General features: G+C 40.8%; 1 protein-coding gene and 1 long non-coding RNA gene across 3 annotated transcripts in view; one reads left to right on the forward strand and one right to left on the reverse strand.

The window, feature by feature from the left end:
• LOC110349783 (uncharacterized) overlaps positions 1-21,987 on the reverse strand; it is a 135,332-nt gene that overhangs the window by 23,879 nt on the left and 89,466 nt on the right. For both annotated transcript variants that reach the window (XR_015439301.1, XR_002396029.2), the window contains exon 6: positions 49-173. This is a non-coding gene — a long non-coding RNA (uncharacterized LOC110349783). The remainder of the gene's footprint in view (positions 1-48; positions 174-21,987) is intronic.
• Ly86 (lymphocyte antigen 86) overlaps positions 21,489-21,987 on the forward strand; it is a 50,193-nt gene continuing 49,694 nt past the window's right edge. Inside the window, exon 1 of the mRNA XM_004847741.3 lies at positions 21,489-21,703. Coding sequence (XP_004847798.1) covers positions 21,553-21,703 — 151 coding nt within the window. The 5' untranslated portion in view covers positions 21,489-21,552. The remainder of the gene's footprint in view (positions 21,704-21,987) is intronic.

Genomic DNA, 21,987 nt, shown 5'->3' on the forward strand with positions numbered 1-21,987 from the left:
AACTTCCACAAAGAATTCCCCAGATCACACACACAGTGCCATGCTCACCTGATGTTAAGCTGATAAGGGCAATTCCTTCATGTGTGCGTCTTCTGCTTTCTCCAACTGTCTGGACCTCTGTCTTTGGAGAAAACTCAAAAACTCAAGTCCTCAGGGGAGAACTCCTTTTGTTCCTTAAAGGAGGAAATATGGATAAATTTCCACATTTTATATTTTAACAAAGACATGTCAATTTGTTCACATATTTCCTGACAGACCAGCTTTAGCATCTTATGTTATAATCTACCAATGACAACTCACTGCAGTGGAAAAACAACCCTCTTTTTTAAAAAATTAGAAAGCTTATCAGTTAACATTTTCCTTCTGCCATAGAAAGTGTGAAAATTAAAGAAAACAAAAAAGGTGCTGTTGCAACAGGAAACTGACTTTGAAGATCTTGAAGATGTTCTTTAAGGTTTCAGGAAATGATATTAAAAATGAAAGTCTGTTTATTGGATACTATTTTTGAATTTTCTTTTCAAATTGCTGAAGTGCTATATGATCATTGTAAAAACTTAAACGTTATAGAATGATACTCTATAGTATCCCTTTCTTCATAACATATCACAGAACCTCAGAAAGCTGTGAAAATTACACTAGAAATTTTCAGCATACAACATAAAGTGCATCTTCCAGAGATATTGTAAAGAATTAGACTATGCTGTCTTTCATTGCACTTGCCTCTATGTCACCACTTTGAACAATGTAACATTCACAATGCCTACAATAGAATGAAAAAATTACTAGACACTTTTTGGGGTGGTTTTTTTTCAGTTTTTTGTTGTTTTTTTGTTTGTTTATTCTTTTGGTACCAGGGATTGAACTCGGGACCTTGCACTTGTGAGGCAGGCGGCAGAACCACTAAGCTAAATCCCTGGCCCTTACTAGACACTTTTAAAGGGCAAAAAAATTACCTATAATATATCATTAATGGAAACATCTAGAGGTGACTTATCTATTTAGTTGACAAGGGCTTTAAAACTGGTATTAAGGAAAATATGAGTGTGATGAGTGAACAGATGGGCAATCTCAGCAGAAAAATAGAAATTATAAAATGTAGCTACATAGAAATTAGGTAACTGAAATATATTATTTACAATAGAAATATTATATTTTGACCACCAGACAGAAAATTTCCAAACTGAAACACTGAGATAAATAAGATAGAAAAAAAAATGAACAGAGGCTTAATGATCTGTGTGATAATATCAGACTAACATACAAGTAATCTGAGTCCTAGGGAGAGAAGAAATAAATATCAGAGCAGAATTTTTTTGTTTGTTTTTGTTTTTGAGACAGGATCTCGCTATGCAGTTCAGGCTGGGTTTGAACTCACTATGTAGCCCAGACTGGCCTTAAACTCACAGCGATCTTCCTGCTTCAGCCTTCTGAGTGCTGCGATTACTGGTATGCACCACTATGCCCAGCCAGAAAAACAATTAAAGAAGTAATAACTTAAATTTTTCGAAGTATTAAATAACTCAATTCATGGCTCCAATTATCTCAGAACCACAACAAGACATATCAAAATCAAACTTATGAAAACCAAAGATAAAGAGGAAATATTAGAAGTAGACAAAGAAAAAAGAAACTGCCAGGCAACAATAATAAAAATAATCCTTAACTGCTCTTCAGATTCAGTGTAGACCAAAATATAATGAGACAAGATCTCTAAGGTACTGGACAAGCAGTTGTTACCTAGAATTCTACATACAGTTAAAACACTTCCAAAAAACTATTTCAAAAGAATGAAAAAATAACTAAAAATGAAATAAAGGTATTTTCAGCTAAACAAAAGCTAAGGGAATTTACTACCACAAGATCTGCACTTCAAGAAGTATTAAAGGAAGTTCTTCAATTTAAAATGAAGTCATAATAGGTGGGAAATATGTCCCTAATAAGAAAAAAGAGCACTGAAAATAATAAATATGTGGATAAATACAAAAGAACATTTTCCCTAATTTTAAATTTTATTGACAACTAACGATTAGGAAAAGTAGTCCACTATGCACCGTGAAATCTGTGTACATTTTTCTTTTCTTCTTCTTTTTTTTTTTTTTTTTTGGTACTGGGAATCAAACTGGGGACCTTGCGCTTGTGAGGCAGGCGCCGGAACCACCGAGCTAAATCCCTGGCCCCTGTATACATTTTTATGGCATGTGCCAGATTACAAAGCTGATCTGCCTTCTGGTCAGGAGTGGCTCTGTGGCTAATTCCAATAGTAACTAGCAAGGCAATGACAGCGTGACTTCTCTCTTACAACAACAGGAAGATTGGCTTATCTGGTACCTTTTTCTTTCTTCAATGCTTTTAGCCTGCTCAGAAAGTACTACACCTCAGTCTCAGGATCCTTAGCTGTATCACAAAGTCTCTGCATATTCGTGACCCACCCAAGCCTATATGGGATCTAGGAGCAAGAGGAATCAATGCAAATATGCTGCTATCATGCTGCACATTGTACCATGAGTAACAAAGTTCCTTATCTCTCACCCAGGAGTCTCACATCTTTTGCCAGCATCTATGAAACCAACTAACTCGTTAGCCTGCAAGGAAGATACAGTCTCTAAAGCTTCAGTTATGAACAACTGGCTAAGCGAAACAACAACAACCATAACAGTAACAACAATGTATTGTTCACTTTTATAAATTGTAAAAGTTAAGGAGTTAACATGTGCCATAGAATAAAGAATTAAGCACTTTGACGGGTACACGCTGTCTCCTAGAGCAGCACCGCCCACTAGAAACAGAACATGAAACATAAATGGATCTAGATGTAGTCTTAGATTTGAGTCTTGGCTCTGGCATTATGAGACCTTGGATAATTTACTCAATTCTCTTAAACTTCAGTTTTTATATCTGTGTCAGAGGTGTTATATAATACCTACCTCAAATCTGTGTAAAAATTGTTAGTTGTTTATTATTGTTGTTTCATTAACTAGTTCTAAGGACCATGAATGATGGTCCAGACACCATTCAAGGCAGCAAAGATGAAAGGGTAAATGATAAAGTCATTTTCGTCAACAGAGAAGCCAGACACCTAATATCTGACTGCCTCCCTAAATGGCTATTATGAGGCTGAAGTTTAAAAAAAAAGAAAAGAAAAAGGCAGGGAGACATACTAGGGTAAAAAAAAATCAGTATTGTTAAGTAAGTGTTCACATTATAATGTATAATCTCTTTTCCTTGGCAAAACACAGCAAGTAAGCAGCCTGAAAAAAAAAAAACATAAATATAGTTCTGACCCAGCCAGTCTGTCCAAAATTTAGTAGATTTTATTCCACCAATGAGTAGGGAGTAAATTATTCTCATGTAACTTAGAAGAGCAACTTTTTACTTGTCCACCAAGCTTAAATCTTCTGAAGCTTGTTAAATACTATTAGGAACTACTCTCTTTTTGTTATTTTTCTTCACTAGAATCATTTTTTCAAAAATATCACATTTGTTCACATATAGAACCCGGCCCCAAATTTAGAGTGAGCACTGTTCTCTAATGAGGGTACCAAGGTTTTAGCACCTAATATGAAACACATGCTTTCCATCTGTGATCAGTCTGGCCCTAGTTCTAAAGCTGAAAGCTGTTGAATGAAGCTTCATGTCACAGACAAGAGTCTGCGACCTGCCACGGTCACGTGGTGGGCAGTGTGGGGCCAGAACACAGACTGATCTGCTTCACTCCAACCTCTTTTGCAACCTCTCCCTTGCAAACTCCTCTCCCCTCCTGGTGGACACTCAGAGGAAGCAACTGTGGAGCCACATTATTTCCTATTTGTCCAAAGTATAAGAAATCAGCCACACATCTCCTATTGTTCTTACCAAACACCCACAGGTCCCCAAGGAGACTGTGTGCTCCGAGTTACAGTGGTAACAGCAGCAACCACAGTCCATAATTGAGTGTTAGCTGACAAGAGCGACATACCAGGAGAACTCATGTTTTCCACATGACTTCTCAGTTAATTGCCTACAAATGCAGAGAAATTACCCAGGCAAATACAATATCTTATGTCAAGAATTCCTTGTGTTTTTATTTATAAATTATAAGCACAATATGTTATATTAATAGTCTGCATCTTCCTCAGAAAATTTAAGCCTCAAACAAATCTCACAGCAGGATTTTCTCTACCTGCACCAGATTATAAGCTTATCCAAGAATAAAGAGCCCTGTGAAAAAAGGAGGTGACAATAATGTTTGTTGAATAGAACTTTTATGGCCTAAATTCATCAGTCTCTTACCTTCTAGTTCTTTCATTCAAATTTGATGTCATAATAGAAAATCAGGCAATAACCATAAACAAGAATTTACAAAGGAAGAAATACAAATGACCAGTAATAAAAATGCAAAAAAATGTTCAGTTGTACTAGTACCAAAATACAAATAAATATAAGCAGAAACCAGTGTCTGTCTAATAAATGGACCAAAAAATTCAAGTAATAATGCCCAGCAGCTGACATGATTGTTAAATTCTTTGATACACCTGAAAAAACAGATGATTACATATACAAAAAGCCTTAAATATCTGGTGATTCTTTTCAAGAAGCATTTCACTTTCAGGAATTTACTCCAAGGAAGTAAATCATGGCAAAAAAGTGACAGTAAGAAAATTCACTATGGTTTTATCTTCTGTTATTTTGCTATTGACAACTGATTAAGGTATAAACTGATTAAATAAATCACAATCATTACAGTAAAATAGCAGTATATGATCAGTCATTAGAAGTTATTTGATGGAAGACTCCTAGGGTTGTTGGCAGTATACAGGGCATTACAGTATGCACAGGGTGTATGGTAAGATTGTGAGTGTACTGAAATGACATTCACAAAGTGTAAAAAGTGGTGGCCACCAGGCATTGTGATTATATGTGACCATTCTCTTCTTTCTCCAGTTTCCCTGCCCCACAGAGCAGAGCTGACCTGCGTGTCCCAAAGGTTGTATCTGATGAAAATATATTACTTAAGAATGAGAAGTGGAAAGCAGAAGGAGAAGCTGTGCTCTGACTGCACTTGGCTAATTTCTTGGGTGGAGAAGGACTGGGGAGGGAAAGTCCTGGCTGGCCCTCACTTGTGACAGCCCACTGAGTACAGAGGTCCAACAGCCCAAATAAAAAGACAAGCTTGCTGGACCAAACAATCTTCTGCCTTTCAACCACTCAGTCTAAAATGTTTTATTGATACAGATATGTGCTGAGCATTGGGAATACAAAACTGAGGAAGAAAAACAAAGACAGAAGGATGAGAAAGGGGAAGAAGGTAAGAAAGATAACTGGTATACTACGTAGGAATCTATCTTAGTCAGTTTTCTATTGCTATAACAGAATACTCAAGACTGGGTAATTTATAAAGGAAGGAGGTTTATTTCTTAAAGTTCCAGAGACTGAGTGGCAGGTATCTGCTGAGGGACTTTCTTGCATCAAAATATGTCATCACGTGGTGAGACAGAGCAGGGCTGCTTTTATACCAAAGCCATTCCTTGACAAAACCATTAACCCATAAATACACTAACCCATTCTCAAGAGACATCAGTACTCAATCACCTTTCAATGGCCCCACCTCCAAATACAATTCACACATTTCTTTGGGGATTAAGTTTCCAAGGTATGAATTCTGGGAACAAATATTCAAAGAGTAACACGGAGCTTAATCAAGTGACTATGAGCCATGCTGTGGGAAGGCAGGGTCCACAGGGCTGTGCTTCCATTGTAGAAGCGGTTGCCCAGCCCTGGTAGAGCAGCTCATCCCCAGAAGCAGGCACTGAGCTGCACCATCAAAGAAGCATCTGCATTAAGGCGAGGAAAGGGGTGCAGGCAACGCAGGATGTGTGCCCAAGATACAGAGGCCTGGGGAGTGCGCCAGCCAGGCTGAGGTGCTCAGAGCTGGGACTTCCCAGGAGGGAAACATCAGGTCCAGCAAGGCCTTGGGGGCCCATTTGGGGGAAACCACCAAGGGGCTCTGGTGAGGCTCCCTTAACCGTTCCCATTCCAAGCAGGTAACGCTGTGTGCAGACTGGAGCACGGACCCTCAAGACCTGTGCGGAGTGGTGGCAATGGAGATGGACACGTGAGTGGAGTAAGAGAGGCTCCCTCAACACAAGGGGCTCTGTGAGGGACAGATCTTTGTTCAATGACGTCATCTTTCATGTTCTGATGAGGGTTCTTGAATCCTGCACTTGAAACCCAAGACAAAGAACAGACCAGCTTTTTGGGCAAGAAGTGACAACTCAGGGCCAAGGACTTAATTAAATCCCAGGTGAGCAAAGGTCACGGCCACAGAAAGCACCATTTTGGCAGAAAAATGCAAAGCACTTTTCCCCCACTTTATTAAAGGGTAACCTTATAGTTGGAGCTCACCGAAGGCAGGCTTCAAAGAAAAAGCTCAATTTCTGAATATTAAGCAGCTTGCATGAAATATCTGACTTTTAGCTTCATCAGTGTCCTGGAAGACAAGAAAGGTGACATTCATGAGTCTTCCTTAATGGCCTGTTCTGCCACCAGCTACTCCTGCAGCCTGTCTCTTCTGCACTTCAGAGTCCTGTCTTCCATCGCCACTGACATTCTAACAAGTCATGTATGTCCATGCATTAAGTAATTCACCATGGTGACTGTGACCTGGTTTTGGCCAATGACCAGAGTCTACACTCCAGATGACAGAAAAGCTTTGAGTCTCCAGGCAGCTCCTACTATCTGGTTTCTTCTGAAAATAAAAACATTAATACAAACCATTACCATTTCTTGGTTATTATCAACCTTTTCACAGGTAAATAAGCATGCACTCAAGGAGATCATGACTTGCCAATGCCACGGAGTGGAACCAAGATTCAGCCCACACCTCTCTGACTGCAAAGTCTAATTCCTTTGCCATGTTCCAGTCTGGCCCCTCCATATGGCACAGAAAACCCAGGCCAAGCCTGCTCTTTGCAGCCACATGGGCCAAGTCTCTATTCCTTTCCAAGAAGGGGGTAGGTGGTTCACTTTGACATCCCAGGAAGCTAAGTGAGCCAATATGCACAGTTGTAAAGGGGAAGTTTTCTCAGAGGTCAAGAACTTGGGCTCTGAAGTCCATCTGCCCTTCAGCAACCCTACCACATGTGTGATCTTAGACACATTATTAACTATGCCTCAGTTTTCTCAACTGGAGATGGAGGATCATCACACAGCAGGTCTAGAATCTCTTTACTGAAATCCTGGCACAGATGTGTTTTAGAAATCAGAATGTCTTGATTTTAGAGAGGTAAGAGAGCTTGAATTTCATCACACCCCATAGGGTCTGGGACAGTATGCAATATCCACTGATCAGTCACATGAATATTTTTGTATTGAAAAAAATTAAGATTTATCTGGGAGATAAAATAAAACTATAATGTCATTGGTTTAGAAGACCTTTTTTTCCACCAGAAGAATTACTTTTAAAGGAAAAACACACACACACTTGCAGGGCTTTGGAATTTCAGATCTGCAGGCAGGTTCCATGGGGAGGGGACTGTGGCTTATAGAGCTACATCTACCTTGTAAGGCTCTTGTGAGATTTAAATGAGAGAGAAAATATGGATGTGTGAGAGCATGTGAACATGTGTGAGTGTGTGTCTGTGTGTGTGTGTGTGTGTACATGTTTAAATGAATGGCACAAAATTGGGGACAATACAGTCTGATTATTTTTTTATTCCAAAAGAGAAAACTTTTGAAGCAACTTCAAAGATTATTATTTATATGTCAAAATTACTGCAGGGCAAGTTTAGTACTCCAGGCACTAGAAAACTCTCCATTAGATCACTTTAAAAGAGTTCTGGGTGGGTCCAGTAGTCACCACCAGAAGAAAGAAGTTGGGGGAAAAAGTCCCAGAGAGGCTGGAGAGCCTATCTCTGGGGTAGAGAGCATGCTTAGAATATTCAATGCCTTGGGTTCAAATCCTTAGCAGGAAAAAAGAAGAAAGAAAGAGGAAGGAAAGAGAGAGAGAGGTAGAAAAACAGGGAGGAGGGAGAGAGACAGGGGAAAAGGGGGGAGATAGTCAGTCAACCGAGAATCCCCAGGGATCTGACTCAAATATTTCATCAGTTGTTTATTCCAGCTACCACTTGCCCATCCAGCAAAACATACACTCCAATAATTTGGCTCAAATGTGGCAAATGCAAACCCCATGGTGCAGCTAGAGATTCTCTAACCACCCAGAGGTGAATGTACACCCCACAGCCATAGCCTGTGGTTCTACCTACAAAAGCTAACTAGGACTGCTTCTTCGTACCACATGAAATCATCCTCCCATTCTTCAGTACATTTCTGGTTTTCTCCCTGATGTTTTTCTTAAGTTTATTGAAATCAATTCCATCTTGTCAGGATGAAATCTTAAAAATGTTTTCAATTGGCACAGCAGCGTTTTAGCTACAAGTTGCTTAATTTGTCCCATGGTCTAGAGAATTTTTATAGAATGAGCATCAGTCCTTTCAGGCAAGACCGCCTCTCCCTGGATCTCAGAGCAATTTCTTCTACTTTAATCAGAGACTGCTGCAATTTATTGCCCTGCAAATCATTGGAAAATTGATCAGACTGATTTATAGCTTCACCTCTTCCCTGGCCCAGCAAATGTGTTCCACTAACAAAAAACATTTTTGTTTATAATTTGTCATAGAACTTATAGATCCATTTAGAAACCAAATACTTTGCATATTATGTTTCTATAGTAATTAAACATTAATAATGATAACAAATAGAGAAACACTAAAAAATGGGGGAGAGTGGTTTTTCAGATAAGCATTATAAAGCTTATCCAATGGAGCAAACAGTCATTGGAAAATCCTCATGAACTACTAGTCTGGGGAATTTTTTAAAGTTTATAATATATATGCAACATCCAGTTGAGTACATTTCAGAAAATTCAGCCCAATTTTCCATATAGAACCCAAGCACTTTTTCACAAGCAAAGCCTATTTTCTTTTAGTAAACAATTTAACTGAACAAATTTGTTTATTGTCTATGGCTTCCCACTAGAATGTAAGCACTATAAAAATAAGGCCTTTGTTGTGCTGCATCCTTGGTGCTTGGAACATAGCTGTCATGGTGGAGATGCTTAATAAATATTTGTTGAATAAATTATTGACTCAATCTGAGGCAACTTGACAAATATAGAAAGCAGGTGGCTGGTCTCTGTACATTTCCATCAGACCCATACATGTGACATGTCATATCCAAGTCTCAAGAGACTATCTGGGCGTCTTGCACTTCCCTTCGGTAAGTCCTCCACAAGTCTGAGAGACTGAAAAAGACTCTCCTAAAAACCTTAGTAGGATGTTACAAATCCTATGAGATATTTGTGTACCTCTCACTATAGAGGGTGTGAATACAACTGTAAAAACTCAGCCATGGGGGCTGGTAAATGGTGTTACACAGGAAGTGGTTGTGACTTTCTGAGTTCCACACGATGAGGGGAGCAGTTTTCAGGTTGCACTGAACCTGGAAAACAAAAGCAAGATGAGATGAAACCTGTCCCCTTCTACTTTAATGTGTCAGAGACCCAGAAATAGGACCAGGGGGAAGGAGCAAATCAGCTGTGCTAGACAAAGGTAGATTTTTGTCTAATACACAGCCACACATTGCTTAATTTGGGGGATATGTTGGGAGAAATCTGTTGCTGGGCAGTTTAGTTGTTGTGTTGAACATCACAGGGTACACTTACACAACCTTAGATGCTACAGTACTGAAGATTTTCTCTAGCAACTAAACTTTCCCCAATATCAGCTGATCTTGTTTTCAAAAGTTCAGCTGCTTTCACATCAATGCTCACAGACTCACAATTCCCTGAGTAAAATTCTTCAATCATTTAAACCACCAAAGCTAGCAATAAATTCAGAGCTGCAGTTGAGTCTAGCCTTTGATTTCAACAATGAAAACAGCCTTTTTTTGCTTGGCCGTGACTGTCATGGTGCTGAGAGGGATACACCTCTCAGTCTCGACTTCAATTCAGGTCTTTGGAAGTTTCCCCATATCTGACACATATCCTTCTCGAATCTGTGTTATTCCAGTTGGCCTTCCGTAATAACAGACCCTTCAGCAGCAACTGGCACTTTGCTTTCCTTCAAGACGGCACCTGTGATGGAACAGGATGTGCCAGACTGGAGAGCAATAACCAAAGCGTCCACCTTCGCAGTCTTCAATCACTTTTAATTTGGTTTCAGAGTCAATAACTTGATGTGGCTTCTTACTAGCACATTAGCAATGGATTTTACATGCTTAGGGACCAGGATGAGCTAAACAACAATGTGAGCTGAAAGTAAGCACAAAAGAAATAAAAGCAAGCAAGCAAGATAGGCAATAGACCCAAGGTGTGTGAGGCTGCTGTCAGGCACCATCGTATGTGAGGTCCATGCTTGGCCAAAGCATTGTCATGTGGCTCCTGAGTGTAATAAATGTCTGAGAGTAATTACAGGAGAGCACCCACAGCTGAATACAAATAATGATGAAGTTACATTTGCTGTTGGAGAAAAAGAATGTTATGTCATCAGCACTTAGTGTCAAAGAATAGTTGTGGTCATCTGCCCTCTGCTGGCAGGTGAAATGGAAGAGAAAATTGGCCTAAACCACTTTCGTCCTTCTGGGAAAATACGATACCCACCAAAGACCAAATGGCTTTCCCAAGGAGCTATGTTCCCACGGCCGTCACTTCTGCTGCACGTGCCACTGGTGTAAACACGCACAGCTTCCCTTTTCACACACATGTGCACATATACACACTCAGCACAGAACAGTTGAAGTCACAGAGTGGAGAGGGCTGGCCCACTGTGTGCTTCACGGTCAGCATTTCAGAATCTGTCCTTAAGGCCGCTGTGGCTCACCCCACCCGGGTTGGATGCCTCACCCCATTCAGCAGCAGCCTTTCCCTGGCTCGCTTCACCTTCCTTCTCTCCTCCACTCCTATCTCATTTCCCCACGTGGAGCAGCTTCACCCTAACTTACTTTCCTAGTTAACCTCCTCCGCTCAGAGTCTCATCCTTCATTCTTTGTAAGGTTTTTTCTTTAGCTTTTTTGTGGTTAATGTTTTAATTATTAATTTTTCTGGTACATTAGGCTATATGTGATGATCACACTCACCACAGGGAATTTGTACCAGTCCAGGAAGATCTGGCTTCTTTTTCGCCCATTCCCCTCTCCTCTCTTCAACCCCTCCCCTCCTCCTTATTTACGAAAGTATTATTTCCATTTTTTCCTTCTTCTCTCTTTTTTTTTCCTTTTCCCTTCCTTCTTTTCCCCATTTCTCTTCCCTAGTACCCCTTTCCATTAGAACATTTTCTTCCTATTTCACAATATCTAGAATACATTTTGGTCCTTATTTACACTTTCAGTCTCTCACACCAGACAAACAATGTGATATTTACACGTGTGTCCAATTTATTTCACTTAAGAGTATGTTCTCAAAGTGCACCCATTTACCTAGAAATGCCTAAAGTTTATTCTTCTTTATGGCTGAGTAGTACTCTATTGTATTTAAAAAAAAATCTTCTTTTTTTGTTTGTTTGTTAAATTCTTTTATTGGTACATTGTAGGTATACAACACAATTACATTTCTCATTGGGAATTGTACCTTTACATAATGCATCTTGGTTCTTATTTATTCCCCATTCCTAGCCCTCCCTTCACCCCCTCCACCCTTCCCTATTTACAAAGACTTTAATTCCATTTTTTCCATTTCTCAGCATTTTTCCTTTCCCTTCTTTCCTTTCCCCTGCCTCTCCCACTACCCCTACCCCTTTGGACCTTTTCTTCCTATTTTGCATTATCTATTATTCATTCTAATCAATGGTAAATTTTAGGTATACAATATAATGACATTCATCATTGGAAATTTGCACCTTTACATAGTCTCTCTTGGTTCTTATTTTTCACCCTTGCCCAGCCCTCCCTTCAACCCCTCCATTCCTCCCTATTTACAAAGCTTTTGTTCCTATTTTTCCATTTTCTCATATTAATCCCATTCCCCTCTATTCTTTCCCCTAGCCCTCCCACTTCCTTCCCCTTTGCCCCTTTTCTTCCTATTTCACATAACCTATTACACATTTTAGTCCTTACTTACACTTTCAGTTTCTCACACCAGAGAAACTATTCGGTATTTATACACATGTGTCCTATTTATTTCACTTAAGAGTATCGCCTCAGTGTGCATCCACTTAGCTATAAATGTCTCTAATTTCTCATTTTTTATGGCTGAGTAGTACTCCATTTTATTAAAAAAACCACATTTTCTTTATCCAGTCTCCAGTTGATGGGCATTTGGGCTGCTTCCAAGTTTTAGCTATCATAAACTGTGCCGCTATGAACATGGGCGCACATATATCACTGTGGTATGATTCTTTTAATTCTTTGGGGAAGATCCCCAGCAGTGGAATGGTGGTGTCAAATGGGACTTCCAGTCCTAGTTCTTTGAGGTATCTCCATACTGATTTCCACAGTGCTTGCACCAGTCTACACACCCACCAGCAGTGGAGCAGTGTTCCTTTCCCCACAGCCCCGCCTGCATTTGTTATTGGTTGATTTCATGATAGCAGCCATTCTTTCTGGAGGTGGAATCTCAGCATTGTTTTCATTTGCATCTCTCGAATGACCAGAGATGTTGAACATTTTTTCATGTATTTATTTGCTATTTCTACTTCTTTGTCTGAGAAATGTCTGCTCATTTTAGATGCCCATTTTTGGATTGGGTCTTTAAATTTGGGAGGTCTGATCTTTTTAAGTTCTTTATAGATTTGAGATAGTAGACCTTTGTCTGAGGAAAAGCAGGTGAAGATATTTTCCCACATTGTGGCTTGTCTCTTCACACTGCTGGTGGTTTCTTTTGCTGTGCAGAAGCTTTTTAATAAGAAGAGATCCCACTTGTTGATTGTTTATGCTGGTTTTTTTATCACAGTAGCTTTGTAGTATAGTTGCAGGTTGGGGGTTGTGATACCCCCTGCCATGTTTCTGTTACCTAGAATTGCTTTCGCTATTCTGGGTCTCTTCTTGTTCCAAGTGAATTTTTGGATTGTTTTCTCAAGGTCCATGAAGTATGCTGCTGGGATGATCTCAATTGGAATTGCATTAAATCTATATAGTAGTTTTGGAAGTATGGCCATTTTCACTATATTAATCCTTCCTACCCAGGAGCAGGGGATGTCTGTCCATTTTCTGATACCATCTTCAATCTCTCTTTTCAGAGTGCCATAGTTTTCAGAGAAGAGGGCTTTGATTTCTTTCGTTAGGTTGATTCCTAGGTATTTCAGGTTTTTGGATGCTATTGTGAAAGGAATTGTTTGCCCTATTTCTCTCTCAGTGAGTCTGTCACTCGTGTAGAGGAAAGCTATTGATTTTTGTGTGTTGACCTCGTAACCATCTACTCGACTGAATTTGGTTATTAAGTCTAGAAGACTTTTGGTGGAGTTCTTGGGGTCTTCTATATAGAGTATCATGTCATCTGCAAATAATGACAATTGGACTTCTTCATTACCTATCTTTATTCCTTTTATTTCTTTCTCTTGTCTAATTGCTGTGGCTAATGTTTCCAGAACTATATTGAAGAAGAGTGGTGATAGTGGACATCCTTGTCTTGTTCCTGATTTTAGTGTGAAGGATTTCAGTTTTTGACCATTGAGTATGATATTGGCTGTTGGTTTTTCATAGATGGCTTCTATCAGTTTGAGGTAGAGACCATCTATTACAATTTTGTGTAGGGTTTTTATCATAAATGCATGTTGGATTTTGTCAGATGCTTTTTCTGCATCTATGGAGATAATCATATGGTTTTTGTCCTTGGCTCTATTGATATAGTGTATTACATTGATTGATTTGCGTATATTGAACCATCCCTGCATCCCTGGGATGAATCCCACTTGATCAGGGTGTATGATCTTCTCGATGATCTTCTGCATTCTGTTTGGCAGTGTCTTATTAAGGATTTTTGCATCTATGTTCATTAGTGAGATTGGCCTATAGTTTTCCTTTTCGGTTGGATCTTTCTCTGCTTTGGAGATCAAGGTGATGCTTGCTTCCAGGAATGTATTTGGAAGTATTGCTTCCCTTTCAATTTCACTGAAGAGTTTAAACAGTAGTGGCAGCAGTTCCTCTCTAAATGTCTTGTAGAATTCAGCAGTGAAGCCATCAGGGCCTGGGCTTTTCTTAGTTGATAAGTTTTTAATTATGTTTTCAATTTCATTGGTTAATATTGGGTTGTTTAGAATTTTTAGGTCTTCTTCATTCAACCTTGGTAATTCATATGTATCTAGGAATCTGTCCATTTCTTCTGTGTTGTCCATCTTATTGGCATATAGGTTCTGGAAGTAGGTATTGATGATCCTCTGGATTTCTGCTGGGTCTGTTGTAATTTCACCCTTTTCATACCTAATTGGATGGATGTGGACCTTTTCTTTCCTTTTTCTGATAAGGTTGGCTAAGGGTTTGTCAATTTTGTTTATTCTTTCGAAGAACCAACTCTTGGCTTCATTGATTTTTTTGAATCATTCTCTTAGTCTCCATTGCATTGATTTCTGCTCTGATCTTTATAATTTCCTCCCTTGTATGAGCTCTGGGGTTGTCCTGCTTTTCTTTTTCTAGAAGCTTGAGGTGCACCATCAGGTTGTTTAATTGGGCTCATTCTGTTTTCCTAATATGCATATTCACTGCTATGAATTTCCCTCATAAGACTGCTTTCATTGTGTCCCATAGATTCCAATATGTTGTATTGTCATTGTCATTTAATTGAAGGAACTGTCTGATTTCTTCTTTAATTTCCTCTGTGACCCATTGGTTATTCAGAAGTGTGTTGTCAATTTCCACGTGTTTATGAAATTTTTTGAGTTTCTTTTGCTATGGATCTCCAATTTCATCACACTATGGTCTGATAATATATAAGGAATAACTTCAATTCCTTTGCACTTACTTAAAGATGTTCTATGTGTGAGTATGTGATCTATTTTGGAGAATGACCCATGTGCAGCTGAGAAGAATGTGTATTCTGATTTTGTGGGGTGGAACACTGTAAACATCTGTTAAGTTCATTTGTTCAAGAGTTCGATTGAGTTCTAGTATTTCATTACTTATTTTTTGTCTAGTTGATCTATCTATTTGTGACAGTGGGGTGTTGAGGTCCCCCACTACAATTGTATTAGTGCATATATGACTTTTCATGTCTGGTAGTATTTGTTTTATATAGCTGGGCACACTAGTGTTTGGTGCATAGATATTTATGATTGTCATCTCTTCCTCTTGGATTGTTCCCTTTACAAGGATGTAGTGTCCTTCTTCATCTCTCTTAATCAGTGTTGCTTTGAAATCTACTTGATCTGCAAAGAGGATAGCTACTTCTGCTTTTTTTCGGGTTCCCATCCCATGGAGTATTGTTCTCCACCCTTCAACTTTCAGTCTATGAGTTTCCTTTTGAATTAAGTGTGTTTCTTGTATGCAGCATATTGTTGGATTTTGTTTCTTGACCCATTCTGCTAGTCTATTTCTTTTGATTGGTGAATTGAGACCATTAACATTGATGGTTATAACTGAAACGTATTGACTTGTCATTGCCATGACTTTTTCCTTTTGTTGGGTTCTCCCCCTTTACATTTAATTTCTTGTCATGCCAGATGGGTTCATTCTGCTTTGCTTCCTGGGGTTGTGATCCTCAATATCTGTTCCTAGGATATTGTGTAAAATTCTTTGGAGTGCTGGTTTGGTATTCATGAAGTTCCTAAGGTGCTCTTTGTCATGAAAGTATCTTATTTCTCCATCAATTTTGAAAGATAGTTTTGCAGGGTACATCAATTTGGGTTGGAGGTTGTTTTCTTTTAGGGCTTGGAATATGTCACTCCAAGTTCTTCTTGTCTTGATGGTTTGTGTTGAGAAGTCTGCTGTGATTCTGATGGGCTTTCCTTTGTATGTGATTTGTTTCTTTTCTCTAACTGCTTGTAGAACTTTGTTCTTCTGTTGTGTTTCTGGAATCTTAACAATTATATGCCTATGTGTAGATGTTTTTTGATCAAGGCTATTTGGAGTCCTATATGCCTCAATTATCTGTATGTCCAGCTCTTTTCCCCTGCTTGGGAAGTTTTCTGCCATCACTTCTGTGAACGGTTTTTTTATGTCATCTCCACTCTCTCCTATTTCTTCATTGATGCCAATCATTCTTATGTTATTCTTCTTTGCATCATCTAGCAGCTGCTAGATTGATTTCTCATGTTCCCTTATAATTTTGAAGCAATTTTTCTTTTCCTGGTCATTAATTGCAATCAAATCGTCTATATCTGAAATTCTGTCCTCACTTTGGCTCATTCTGCTGTGTAGACTTTCAATGAAGTTTTTCATCTCCTGGAAATCTATTTGCATCTGTTTTATGGATTCCATTTGTTTCCTATGTTGGGATTCCATCATGTTCCTCAGCTCCTCTCTAATTTCTCCTGTTATCTGAGAAATTATTTCTGATTTCATTTTTTCCAGATTCCCTTTTGTTGCCAGTTCAGTGGGTCCAGGTGGTTGAGTATCAGAGTGTTACATCTCATTTCCCTTTGGGGTTGCTGTAGGTGATCTGTAAGTCTGGTTTTGAGACTTATTTATGTGTTTTCTCATTTTGACTGGGGTGGGGGGCTGTTAGCTCCTGCACAGATTACCTCCTCTGAGCTGGGAGAGGTGGGACAGGGACCAGGAGCAGTGGTAGGGATGGTGGCCGAAAAGCCCTTTCCTCTGGGCTGGGAGCAGTGGGAGGGATGGTGGCTGGGAAGCCCCTTCCTCTGGACCAGGAGCAGTGGGACTGTGGCTCAGAAACACCTACCTCTGGCCTGGGAGCAGCGGGAGGGATGGTGGCCCAGAAGCCCCTTCCTCTGGGCCAGGAGCAGTGGGACAGAAGGTGGCCCAAAAGCCCTTTCCTCTGGGCTGGGAGCAGCGGGAGGTATGGTGGCCGAGAAGCCCCTTCCTCTGGACCAGGAGCAGTGGGATGGTGGCTCAGAATCCCCTACCTCTGGGCCAGGAGCAGTGGGACTCAGTACCATGGTCTGGTGGTCCCTTGTCCTCTGCGTCTTTGTAGTGTGGAACCAGGTGGCTGCCTGTCTGCAGCAGGCTGATTCAGTGTGTTCTGAGTGACTCACGACCTCAGTAAGGCATGCCTCATCTTCTTCATACATTCATTGGTTGGTGGGCATTTGGGCTGTTTCCAAGATTTAGTTATTACAAACTGTCCTGCTATAAACATGAGTGTGCATAAATCACTCTGGTTTGATGCTTTTATTCTTTTCAGATGATACCAAGAAGATCAAAAGTCAGGGGGCATCACAAGCTTTGACTTGAAATTATACTACAAAGCTACTGTGATAAAAACAGCATGGTGATGGCAAAAAAAAACAGACCCGAGGATCAATGGAACAGATTAGAAGATGCAGGACCATCTCCAAACATGCTCAGCTACCTTATCTTCCACAAAGGAGCCAAACGCTTTCACTGGAAGAAAGATAGCCTCTTTAATAAGTGTGGATGGCGGGGCGGGGATTTAGCTCAGTGGTTCTGCTGCCTGCCCCACAAGTGCAAGGACCCAAGTTTGATCCCTGGTACCAAAAAAAAAAAAAAAAAAAAAACACGAAGAATAAGTGGGGCTGGAAAACTGGCTTTACACATGCCAAACACTAAAGTGAGACCCATGTCTGTCACCATGCACTAAACTGAAATCAAAATGGATCAAAGATCTAAACGTTAAAACAGAAACACTAACTCTGCTGGAAGAGAGAATAGTTACAACTCTTAAAGACACAGATGTAGGCAAAGACTTTATGAACAAAACTCCAATCACACAGGAAATAATACAAAGAATCAACAACTAGTTTCTTATCTTATTAAAAAGCTTTTGCAACACAAAAGAAATCACCAACAGAGTAAAGAGACAACCCACTAAGTGGGAAAAAAATTGGAGCCAGTTTTTCCTCAGACAAAAGACTAGCATCTAGAATATATAAAGAACTAAAGAAAATCAAACCTTCCAAATTCAAAGACCCAATCCAAAAATGGGCATTGAAATGAATAGACACTTCCCGGATGAAGAAGTAGAAGTGGCAAATAAATACATGGAAAAATATTCAACATCACTGGTCATTCCAGAGGTACAAATTAAAATAATGCTGAGATTCCATCTCACCCCAGAAAGAATGGCTGTTGTCAAGAAATCAACCAGTAACAAATACTTGCTGGGCTGTGGGGCAAAAGGAACCCTTCTCCACTGCTGGTGGGAGTGGAGACTGGTGCAACCACTGTGGAAATCAGTGTGGAGATTCCTCACAAAACCTTACATGTTTTCTTAAGCACTAGAGTTTTCTCCTTAAGAATTTTCTCAGTGACGGCCATCTTAGTAACATTTTTACCTTGTGTATTAGCTTTCCTGTTGCTGGGCACAGTGCCTGACACTCATAACTTAAAGGAGGAAAGGTTAAATTTAGCTCACAGCTTGGGGAGATTCAGTCCATAGTCACCTTGCTCCAAGGCAAGAACATCATGGTGGAAGGGTATGGTGGAGCAAAGCTGCTTAATTCATGACCATCAGGGAGCAGAGCAGGACAGCAGCACCAGAGATGTGCAGGAGGGAGATCACATATAGTACCCAACCAGACATACCCTGGAGCATGCTCTACTAAGGTGCTAGATGTCTCTCAATCCAATAAACTCATATGTCAGGATTAATGCTCACACCCTACAAGAACAGAGAGGCACCATCCCCAATCTAACCTCTACGAAAAGAGAGAAACATGAGACACAGAGGAAGCAGACAGTCAAAAAGGCATCAGAGGAATACAGAGAAGACCAAAGACACAAGTTTTTAGCCACAACTTGCTAAAGGACTGGAGGTCAACATCAGAACCTGACAATATATCTGATTGCCATTTACATATACATACTCATATTTAAAATAACAATCATAAACTGATTATAATTTTATTCTATAGAGAACAGGAAATTCTCAAAGGATGTTTTTGTTGTCATTATAGAGCTTCTGTTTAAAATTTTACGTTAGTCAACTTTCTGTCACTGTGACAAATTGAGATAAACAACTTAAGAAGGAAAAATTCTTCTTGGCTCATAGTTGCAGAAGTTTCAGTCCATAGTCACTTAGCCCCATAGCTTTGGAGCCTGTGTTAAGACAGCACATCATGGCACAGGACATGGTAGAGGAAATCTGCTCACCTTGTGGCAGCCAGGAAGCAAAAAAAGAGAGAGAAGGGACCAGGGGTCCAAACACCTCCTTCCACTGCACACTGCTAATGACCTAACCTCCTCCCACAAGGCCCTGCCTCCTACTAGCACTAAAGGCTGGAGACTCATGGCCCTGCTGGGGCCTAGACATTTGTACTTAAGATCCAAATCATAAAGGATCTGAAGACATCATTATGGATTGATTTCTGAATCAAATGGGTCATAACTAGTGATTTTAGTCAAATCCTGGTTTTCATGACACAGAACAAATAAGGAAAAATCTTTAGCAAAAACTGCTTATTCTTTTGTCCTACATGGGCATTCTATGTGTCATATAAAATGCCATCTGTCATATAAAAAGTAACATTTTGTTAAAAAAACTTTTTAAAAATCATAGTGTCAATGGAATATTATTCAGCTATAAAAAAGAATGAAATTCTCTTTTGCAGCAACATGGATGGAACTGGACAACATCATGTTAAGCAAAATAAGTCAGGCACACACCAGGGATTTAGCTCAGTGGTGCCTCTGCTTGCCTTCCAAGTGCAAGGTCCCTAGTTCGATCCCCAGTACCAAAAAATAAAATAAAATAAAATAAGTCAGGCACAGAAAAACAAATATTACATGTTCTCACCTGTGTGCTGAAGCTAAAATGTTGGTCTTATAGAAGTAGAGAGTAGAACAGTGGTTACCTTGGAAATAGGAGAGGAGGAAGAGAGAGCAAGGATAATAGATACAGAGGTGCAGTCACATACAAGGAACAGCCCATAGTATTCTATACGACAGGACAGTAACTAGGGGTGATGTCATTTAATTGTAAATTTCAAAAATAGCTAGTAGAAGAGGATTTTGAATTTTCCACCACAAAGTGATGTTGGAGGTGATGGATATACCAATAACCCTTAACTGATCATAATACATCATGTACATGAATTGAAATGTCACACTGCACCCCGTATAATATATATTCTGTGACCCAAAGCAGAGATCCTCAAACTGTGACCTCCCTCAACTTCAGAAATAGAGTTCCCAAGTCGGCCCAGACCTACTGGATCAGAAACACTAGGACAGGGAAAGCCATCATGCATTCTGTGTTCACAAGCCCCCGGTCACAACTAGGAAGTCATCTCCCCAGATCGCAATGGGAGAACCCCTGCTGGAGCCAGCGTGGCTGAACTTACTTACAGACTGGTGCACATAAGAGAAATCAGTGTGGACTTGTCCCTTCCCCCAAACTACCACTCCCTAATATTGCCCAAGAAATCCAAATTATCTGGCAATTAATTAAATGTATTCATTTATCTTCGTTGGTAACTAAATTCCATCTACTGACAAAAAAAGTCTTTAAGGTGACTTTAATTTCTATTTACCATTACCAGAAATAGTCAATTGACCTAGTGAGCTAGGAGAGATGGGGTTCCGCCAGAGAAGTGGTGCTCTCTGCTGCTGCTAGACTCTGCTGGCCTGGGCAGGTCTCTGGTTCTCTTAAACAAAACAGGAGCTGGGGTGAGGTGGGGTATCAGAAGTGAGAGACTGTGTTGTCCCCAACCAGGACAGCAGAGGTCCAGGGGAGAAAGAGAAAACCATCTTGGCTTCCAAAAGACAGTGGGACGTGACATTAATGATCTCACCAATGACTAGCTCTAATGGGGAGGCCTTGCCTTCTGACCCTGTCACCTCCTTCCGCCAAGCCAAACCCAGAAATAGCTCAGGGCTTCCTTCTCAGGGCTTCTCCCCCCACCCCGCCTCCAGAGACTGCAGCTGCTGTTTCCAAAGCAAGACCTTGTCCTGCAGCCAGCCCACAATTCACTGCTGAAATCCCAAAGCCAACAGCGGACCCAAAGCCTGGGCACAGTCAAATGCTAGCAGGGCAGAAGCCTCATTCCAGGTCCCAGATGTCCTTCTGCACCCCGCGAAGTGCCAAATGCTGTTGTTGGCCCCAGCAGAGTCCTTGGCTCACAGCACACAGCAGGAGCTGTCGGGGATGTGAGGCTGCAGACACAAAAGACACGGTGGCCTTGGTTTATCGTTCGTAGGAGCAGCGGCTCTTGGAGGCTGTTGTGAGGAGCCTGGGGCCTAAGTTCATATGTCCTTCAGTGACCCTGTCCCCACGAAAGCAGAAAGTCAAAAGCCAGCCTGCCCCAGACCCAGACCAGCCTCACCCTGACTCCAAATGCCGGGAGTCCTCGGAACTGTATTCAAATACAGCCGGTCACTGCCTTTGGCTTCTCACGGTGGGTGCCCAGGAGCCTGTGATTTGAGAAGTGAAACTGGACACATCACTGCCTTCATGCGGGGAGAGGAAGGGCTTGTGAGCCTTATTACTGTGCCTGCTGTTTCTCAGTTGGTCACATGCAGACCCTCACTATGACCAGGTTCTTGACTGCCCTCCTTGTCTGGACCCTGATGGCTCCTGGCAGCGGTGGCCGGGGCAGAGGCACAGCGTGGCCCACACACACAGCCTGCAGGAACGAGGGCTTGGAAGTGCTCTACCAGAGCTGCGGTAAGGGCTGCCCAGGGGCCCCTGTGCTTGTGGGGAAACGAAGGCCAGCAGACAGGGCTGCCTGAGTCATTAGTATAGAAGGAGAGAGGGGAAAGGGGACAAGTGACAAGCACTTGGTCCACCTGCAGTTACTCTGAGAGGAACACTGGGGCCCCTGGGAGGAAAAACTGGAGGCCTAGGACAGCCTCATGAGAGAGCAACAAAGAGGGAAAGAAAGCAACATCAGGAGTCTAAATATAGCCATTCACAGATAATGTCGCCATGCCCGGAAAAACCAAACTGAT

Source organism: Heterocephalus glaber, unplaced genomic scaffold, assembly GCF_053883595.1.
Source record: "Heterocephalus glaber isolate CG9 unplaced genomic scaffold, H.glaber_assembly_v1.0 deba00001472, whole genome shotgun sequence".
Lineage (NCBI taxonomy): Eukaryota > Metazoa > Chordata > Mammalia > Rodentia > Bathyergidae > Heterocephalus > Heterocephalus glaber.